Here is an 8,737-nt window from a genome sequence, read left to right on the forward strand (position 1 = left end):
TTATTCCACGAAGGGAATAATAGCCGGGGAGGATTGGTTCACCAAGCACTACAACAAAACTGTTTTTTTATAGCATTGAATGATAGCGTTTATATTGTAAGTGCTATAGATGGTATATACCTTATTTTTTGATAGCGTTTGGAAATTTTTAAACGCTATGAGTAATTAGGGCTGAGCATGGTTCGGTTCAAACCGAAAAAACCGACCGAACCGACCCGAAAAAAACGGTTTTAAAAGTAAGACGGTTCGGGTCGGGTTGACAACTTTTTAAACCGAACCGACCCGAACCGACCGAATATATTCCCAAAACTTTCAAACTCGTTTGTGTTTACCCGACCCGTCCCAAACCCTCAACCCTAACTTCATTTCCTCTCATTCCCAAATCACAGCCGCCGCTACTCATTCCCAATTTCCCATTTCCCTCGGCCTCAATCCCTCTCTCTCGCTCTCTCTCTTCTTCCAAGACCCCTTACTCTCACCTCCTCTTCCCGAAATGCCCATCTCCCCCTCCCCCTCCCACAAGCGTGGCGGCCCCTTCGGCGACGAGCGTTAGGAGTTCTCCTTCAACTGCATCAAGAAGTCCAAGTCTTCCGACGACTCGGAGGTTTGCATCTGGGCGCATATGAAAACAAATATATACAAATTATCTCTTGGGACAAGCAATAGTTGTGCCTTTGATTGTTATATTTGATGAAAGTTAGAACCGAACAAACCGAACCGAACCTCACCGAACCGATTTGCAACGGTTCGGTTCGGTTTTGAATTATAAGTGGTTCGGTTCGGTTGTTCAAATTTTGCTAAAAACCGACCCGAACCGAACCGTGCTCACCCCTATGAGTAATAGTAGGCAATTTTTTTTGTTCGGACGGCTTGAAAACTTAAGCGGGAGACTGAAAATTAAAACAGGCTTCATTCGTCTCCTCCCTCCCCCCAATTTCATTGGTCCCGCCCCGAGAAAAAAAAACCCTAACCCCAAAAAATTCCGCTGCCCTTAATCTGCTCCCTCAGACGCCCCCCTCTCCCTCTCTCTCTCTCTCTCGTCTATCTCTCCTCTCAGATCTCTCTATCCGAGATCCAGGGGCGCCGCTGAGGCGGTTCCCCCGGTTCTGCGAACAGGGCCCCCCACTTGGGGGCCCCCCATTCCTCCTCCTCTTCCCCTCTCACCCTCCCCAAAATTCTCCATCGTCATCGACGCCGGCAGCACCGGGACCCGAATCCACGTGTTCGGGTACAAGGCCCGACCCAGATCTGCGATCCCTTTTGAGATTGATCTCGACTCGACGGCGGAGATGAAGGTGAGGCCTGGGCTCTCGGCTTTTGCGGGGGATCCGGGGAGAGCCGGGGATTCGTTGAGGGAGTTGGTGGAGTTCAATCTTGGCTCGATTCTCTAGAAACGAGTTCAGTCTGGATTCGAAAGCCACCATTGGGGTTGAGTTTCAGACTTGAACCCTCGCGATTGATCACAAGACCGTCAAGGCCCAGATTTGGGGCACCGCTGGCCAAGAAAGGTAATAAATAAATTCTTCGAATTCTGGGTATAATTTGATTTGTAGAGGATATTTTTGTTAATTATGTTTGAATAATGGAAAAGATGCCGCGGCATTAGTTGATCTTTCCTCTGAGATGCGGCGCATTGGGGAAGGATTTTAATGTTCAAATGCCACCAGATACATGAATTTAAAGCAGAATTCAAAATAAATGCTGCAGCACGAATCCATGTTTCGATACATGACAAAGGCACGCAATCTGTTAACGCATATTAGAATATTGTTGTTTCGATTGAGGTAGATTACTGGGCGCTTTCACAGAACCTCGCATGAAACTTAGCTCATTCGATAAAATTGTTTCTTGGATTAACTTTGTACGTTAGGAACTGGCTGTTGACCATCTGTTTTTTTTTGGGTCCTTGTTTGTTTCCCCCCCTAATAATGGGATTAATGGAGATGATATTTGGTGATTATTACAAGGCATTGGGAGTTTGACTTGATAGGATATCTAGTTCTGTTCTTTAGATGGAAATAATTGATAGTGATTCCAATATAACCTCCATTTTCCCTTGCACTTCTTAAACCCCATTGTGATCTTGTTCATTTTGCTTATCCAATCACAAACCTCGAAAAAACAATAAAAGTGACTGCTATTTTATGTTAAGACAGCTTTAAAATCTTGGTTTATCATGGTTCTAGCTCTTCTTTATTGGAATTACTATTCGGAATGGTTGTAATAAGAAGAAAGGCATCCACGTAGAGACACCGGAATTGTTGGAGGTAAAGTGTTTATTGTTGCTGTTCTTGACCTTGTTGTACGAGTCATTTATTTGCTGGTATATAATTCATCAATATAACCTCATCAATATAAGAGAAACCCTCATCTCAATGCGCATGCCTACCTACTCATAAATCCTCAAATGACATTATGCCGTTTGACTGTAATATATGAGTTTGGTTAGATGTGGCTAGTTTATGGACCATATCTTTAATAATATTGTTTTTCCTCCGTTTTTTTTTCAACCTTTTCTTTCACAAAAAGGATTAGAACTTTTCAGTACATAAACTTTAATCCCTTTTGAGGGTTGCCGGCTTTTATGTCTCCAACTTACTTCAGTATCATTGGTTCACACCACTTGACGATGCATGTGAAGCTTTATAGGACTTGTTCTAGATGTCCTTGTATACGCCTGAAAATGGTCAGTAGATCCTCTTAAAGTTTTCTAGAGTGCCCTTTTCTATGGGAAAAAAAATCCTTTAATTCCTAGTCTTAGTTTGGATTCTAATTCTTGCACTGCTCTTGGATAATTTTACAAGTGAAATATGAGAGGATGAATCAGGCGAATGATTATGACTGCTTTGAAGTTCGATACACATATTGGATGAACGCAAGCTTCTGTTGATCATTGTAGCATGGGTTTGGATTTCTTCTGTTCTGGCTGCTGACTTGATGATTGGTTTAAAGATAACTTTTCTTAATTACTTGTGTGGATGTTTTTTAATGAGTTAAAGAGACTTTAACAAGCCTGCAGCTTTCATTGGTTTAAGAGCCGATAGCAGAAGACTCCTTTCAGCCCTCTGCCATGCTACCCTCCGTCAAATTTTATAGGATTGATTGCAGGGTAAACTCTATATGCTATCGCCAATTTGAGATCACTATCCGTCAAGTTCTAGTGTGTTGCAGATAGATGGCTTATATTGCAGCTCCCGAGTGGCAGAAACATCATGCTGCTTTGATTACACTTGCACAGATTGCAGAAGGTTGTTCAAAGGTAACTGGAAGTTTAAATTGATTATTGATTGAGAACTTGGTGCTTCTTTGTAAACATAGTATATAGTTTATGCTGTGTCTGTTATGTAGGTCACGATTAAGAATTTGGAGCAAGTGGTGCACATGGTCTTGAACTCATTTCAAGATCCACATCCAAGAGTGAGATGGGCAGCGATTAATGCCATTGGACAGCTTTCTACGGATTTGGGTCCGGATTTGCAAGTGCAGTACCACCAGAGGGTGCTACCTGCTTTGGCATCTGCGATGGATGATTTCCAGAACCCTCGTGTGCAGGCAAGTAAATTCATATTGTTATGAAATCTTATGAAAAGATGTTTGTAATTACATTGTGAAGCCATAGTTCTTTTCTGATTTATGCCAAAGAGCCCAATGAAATGGTTCATAGCTTTAACAATATTTTATCAAAAGCATAGATAAATTAGGATGACCCAAAATTAGAGGGAGAGACAATAAGACCCCTAGCATGAATTTAAATTGTCAATACTTTGGGTTATACAAATACAACTAACATCACATATTTCATTTCAGTTTATAAAGTGAGCTATAACATGTCCTAGTTTAAATGCACATGTTTATGAAATGATGTCTTCTTCCTTATCAATCTTTTTTTAAATGCAGGAAACATCTCATGAAGAACAAGCATGTAAGTTAATACTGCTATTTATTAATATTAAATAATTACTACTCCAGATTGCATTAGTTGACTTTCCTTCATAATAGAAAAACTTTAGGGAGAGGAAGCATGAATTCCAAAACTTTGTTACAAAGATAATCATTCTGGATTCCATGCTTTAATGGAGGAATTTATGGTTCTTCAAATCCAAGTTCAGGCTAAACCTTTTGGGAGTTTATGCCTTGCTTAAACAAAGAATTCCATGATCCAAGAATGACTTTATTCATCAAATTCAAGTTGATCTGGATCAAGTATTAACGAGGTCCAAGTTATATTTTTCTCACAATCCAGAAGCATTCTCTTCTAATTTAGTTTTTAACATCAAATTTCTTTAGCGTATGTAATGTGTATCCTTTTGTTTTTTATTGTGCTACTTCAACCTGAACAAAAAAAAAACTGTGATAAGATAAGACACCAAAATATTCGAGTCAGCTAACTTTGATCAGTTCACTGATGTAGTAGCACAATAAAAATAAAGTGACACCAACCATCCTCGTTTATTCATGTTGCATCTCAGGTTTAGTACTGGTAGCAGTTTCTTTTGAGTTTACATTTTGCGCGTGTTTATTTGTGATTTTGATATATGTATAATTTGTTTCACATATGAAACCAGGTTTAACTATATAGATACTTACCTTTATTTTTTCTAAGTCAGATAAACGAGGATGGTTGGTGAGACTACAAAGATAGGTCAGCGTAAAAGGAAGAACAGTATTATGGTATAGTTATCGCACGGTCATATACCTGTATTATCCTTTTCTGCTTTTTGTTATTTTAGTTTTCTATATTTGTTCTATTTTTTACGTTTCTCCTCTTAATCTTGTTGTTTCATCGTGTTCTTTTGTATGTTTCCTACTCCTTAGGAATTAGACAAGTATTTTGATTTTTAGATAAATGTCATACAATTTGGTTGTAATTACTTATGTTTAGCCAAAACCACTTAACGAATTAATATAAAATGAAATGCCAACTCAGTCCTCAACATATGAAACAACCATTAATTAAGGATAATTTTAATCTCGGTACATGTGCATCAATCATTTATTTGCATCAGGCACTCGATAAACCGATAAGGTATTCTTTGTAGAACTTAATTTCATAATTCATGAAAGCTTAATTAATGACAGTTTAATTGGAGTACCTACTTCTTCTAGGTGGAGAATTATGCGAGGGATGTGAATGCCATGGAAGGCCTTACGCAAGTCAGTCAAGAAGCTCCCCAAGATGGACCAGTTACAAAGTTGTTATGCTTTGAAAAGCTGGTAAGTTATACATCTTGCAATCGTGTGTTTTTACTTTATCATGTTTGTTATAGTTGTAATTTTGGTGTTAATTTCTGTTTTTGCAGCAGTACTAGTACTCAATTTCTGAAGATGATGAGTCTCCCAAGTCATATGTAATGCAACAAAGTTAGTTTTTGTTGTTCTGTGTACTATGGTTAATTTCTTGTACTCCATGTTGGATTATCCAAAGACTAGTATTTGTTTTTTGGCACGTTTGTGTTGACTCTTCCTGTATGCTACAACTTGGTTATGTATCAGTTTGAACGTTTAAATGAAATATTTGCTTTTATGGTTGTCACAATTGGAAGTTATTTCTAGTTCAACCTCAAAGGTTTATAGGCACAACTGAAATGCTATAAGAAGTGAAAACAATTACTGAAATGCTATTAAAAGAAGAAAGACAACATTCATTAAAACGCCATTGTAGTAACTCAAACACTATTAAATGTAAGACAATAGCAGCGTAGAAATGCTATGAATGAAAACTAACTAATAGCGTTTTTCAACCGCTATGAAAGATATTTGTCATAGCAATATAGAAACGCTATTGAATACTCTTTTATAGCTACATAAAAACGCTATGGTTGGAAACTAACTAATAGCGTTTTTCAACCGCTATGAAAGATATTTGTCATAGCAATATAGAAACGCTATTGAATACTCTTTTATAGCTACATAAAAACGCTATGGTTGGAAACTTTTTGATAGCGTTTGGGGAAACGCTATGTAAAGCCACAGACCTACTATAGCGGGTTCTGACACAGCGTTGATTAAAACGCTATGAAATAATACCATAGCGTTTTTCGACCGCTATGGTAGATTTCAGGTGTTGTAGTGAAGGAAACAATCGTCCAGATCTCGGGATCTAAGACCAAGCTTAGATCCGGAGTGTGATATCGTGTAGATCTCAGATCTGTTCTTTGCCTCCTCTCGAAATCCTGCCTTTTCTGACGTAGGTGCTCGCCGAGGATCAGATCTGTACGTGCAAGTCTTCAAGTCTTCAAAGCTCTGAGTTCACTCTTCAATCCGGCAGAGTTTTGGCTCTTGAAATTCCAACCCCTCAAATGAACAACCCCTTGGCCTATTTATAGGCACCCAGATCTGTGCCTAGGCACAGATCTGGGCCGGCCACCTCAGGGTGGCTCGGCTCTGGGCCGAGCCACCTTGAGGTGGCTCGGCCTTTGCCGAGCCACCTTGAGGTGGCTCGGCCTTTGCCGAGCCACCTTGAGGTGGCTCGGCTTGGGCCGAGCCACCTGAAGTTGGCTCGGCTTCGGCCGAGCCGCTTAGGTGGTGGGTTTGTTGTTTTTCGTTGTTTCGCGGTTTTTTTCTGTGATTCGGTTCTGTTTCGATTTGTTGATCTGATTTGGTAGTAAGTCTGATTCCTGATTTGGCAGTAAACCCGCTTCTGAGTTCGAGTCGCCGAAACTGATCTTGATTTCGATCGTGATTCGTCGAGTCGCGCTCTCGTTGATGATCGTGACTCTTTAACACTTGGCTTGATTCCGAATGCGTATGGATGCATTCCGTCGCTTGCGTGGGATTCGTCGATCTCGTCGCCTCGTTGGTTCGTCGGTTTGTGCGAGCTATGCTAGGGACCTATAAGCATGTTTATATGCCTACAGATACCCTCCAAAGGTATTTCAGTCTCGTTCTTTAATAGAAGAGTCTGGATACTTTGGATATGATCGTCCACTTCAGTCGGTGTAACGGGACTTGGAATGATCTCCGTTCTTGATTCCTTCAATCTTCCCAGGCTATTCGGTGCTTTGTCGAATATCTGTAAGAGTTCCGGTGCTGCATTTATTGTCTGACGGTTGTCGGAATTTTAAACTTGGGTTGATTCTTGACTTTTAGCTAAACATCGATTGTTGTCGCGTCTTTATTTGCAACGCGTTGTCCGGCGTAGTGTTGTTGAGTTTATCTTAAAGAATATTTTTAGAAAATATTCTCCAGAACTTCTCAACTAAAATTAGGGAAAGGTTATACTCATATACCTTATTGGATCTCTTTAGGTTCGAATAATCTGCAACCGGCTCAAAAAAATGTGCCAAAAAGGCAGTATTTGGGTTCAAAAATCTCTCGACTCTTCCAAATATATGGTAGAGGGGTAAATAGGTGAAGGAATGAACCGTAGGTTGATCAAAAGTCGTTCCATGCTTAATTCAGGCTTCAATTTGAATTCTGGTTCAATTTGGTCAATGTTGGCATTTGGCCAAACTGGCTATCATTTGGTTCAATTACGGCTCATTCTGGTTTCGTCTGGTCCTGTCCAGCTCAATCTGCCTCATATCTGGCTCATTCTGGGTCAATCTGGCTCATTCTGGTCCATTCTGGTCCATTCTGACTTGGTCTGGTTCAGCCCGGTCTGGTCTGGTTCAGCCAGATCTGGTTCAAGGCTATAAAAGCGTGCTTTTATTTTTTTTTTTCTTTTTCCTCCCTCTTTCCTAGCCGGCCACCCCTCCTTCTTTTGATTTTCTACTCACAATCTTTTTCTCCTAAAACTTGTATTTGTCTTGATTCGAATTCCGTTTTGATCCTTGACTGAAAAATCCTTCGAAACTGCCATTTTTGAAATTTCTCTCAGGTCCCTCGAGCGCGTGGTTCGAGCACTTTTCAAGATCTAATCTTTATTGGATCTTCGAGCTTCCCCTCAGGTATATCTCCATAATTTTAGCATTTTTTTATGCTTAATTTAATTTATGAACTCGTGGGGTTGCGTGCGAGGGTTAGGATTATGATTCGTCGCCTCGAGCTTATCTTTCAGGGGGTAAAAATGTGATTTTTTCTAGATCTAACCTCTTGATTTTCTTTGTAGGTAGTTATTTTGCAGGCCGTCATGTCTCGCGCCTCGAGAGGTCGTTCCCCTGCCATGTCGGTTGATGGCGCGCCTCCCTCTTATGCTGGTGAGCTACTTTTTGCAAATAAACCCTTTTTTCTTATAAATTTGTAAATTGACCCTTTTTTAAACCCCACGTTGTTCTCCTTGGCGAGGCAATCGGGAAGAGCCTTGATTCTCCTTGGTGAGGATTGACGCTTTATGGAAATTTTGCAAATTAACCCTCTTCTTCTGAGAATTTGCAAATTAGTCCTTTTACCCCATTTTGCTCTCCTTGGTGAGGCGATCGGGAAAAGCCTTGATTCTCCTTGGTGAGGATCGACGCTTTAAAGATGGGTTTTGCTTGGTCAAAACCATATCTCAAAATAAATAAAGGGGGCGTTTTGACGCTGCATTGTGCCTTATAAGGCAGGGATATATTATCGATATACCCTATCTTATAAATGCACGATGTGGCCAAATCGTCTCGCCCTTTATAAGGTAATGACTCTATCTTACCAATTTGTAAGATGAGTTCAATTTCCTTTTATATCTGAAACTAACAAACACTTAATTGCTTGTTTTCAGTGGAGTATCCTTTCGGAGCCTTTCCATCGTATGCGGTATACGGGCGTCGTGGCGAGTATTATTCGACCTCCGACGATGTTTCCCCTATCCCAGTCACCC

At 40.3% G+C, this 8,737-nt stretch overlaps 1 protein-coding gene across 6 annotated transcripts; it reads left to right on the plus strand.

The window, feature by feature from the left end:
* Positions 918-5,533, plus strand: LOC109849483 (importin subunit beta-3-like). Of its 6 annotated transcripts, none has more exons than XR_002249111.1 (6): positions 918-3,259; positions 3,349-3,552; positions 3,898-3,922; positions 4,608-4,671; positions 5,107-5,214; positions 5,301-5,533. XR_002249111.1 is itself a non-coding variant. In XM_020419320.1 (6 exons), the coding sequence occupies exons 2-5, from the start codon at positions 3,176-3,178 to the stop codon at positions 5,205-5,207; spliced, it is 414 nt and encodes a 137-aa protein (XP_020274909.1). In that variant the 5' UTR covers positions 918-1,508; positions 1,592-3,175; the 3' UTR covers positions 5,208-5,214; positions 5,301-5,533. The 6 variants fall into 6 exon arrangements, 5 of the variants coding, with proteins under 5 accessions (XP_020274909.1, XP_020274910.1, XP_020274911.1 ...); XM_020419320.1 differs by lacking the exon at positions 4,608-4,671 and having other exon boundaries at positions 918-1,508; positions 1,592-3,259; XM_020419321.1 differs by lacking the exon at positions 4,608-4,671 and having other exon boundaries at positions 918-1,508; positions 2,805-3,259.

Source organism: Asparagus officinalis, chromosome 7 (assembly GCF_001876935.1).
Source record: "Asparagus officinalis chromosome 7, Aspof.V1, whole genome shotgun sequence".
NCBI lineage: Eukaryota > Viridiplantae > Streptophyta > Magnoliopsida > Asparagales > Asparagaceae > Asparagus > Asparagus officinalis.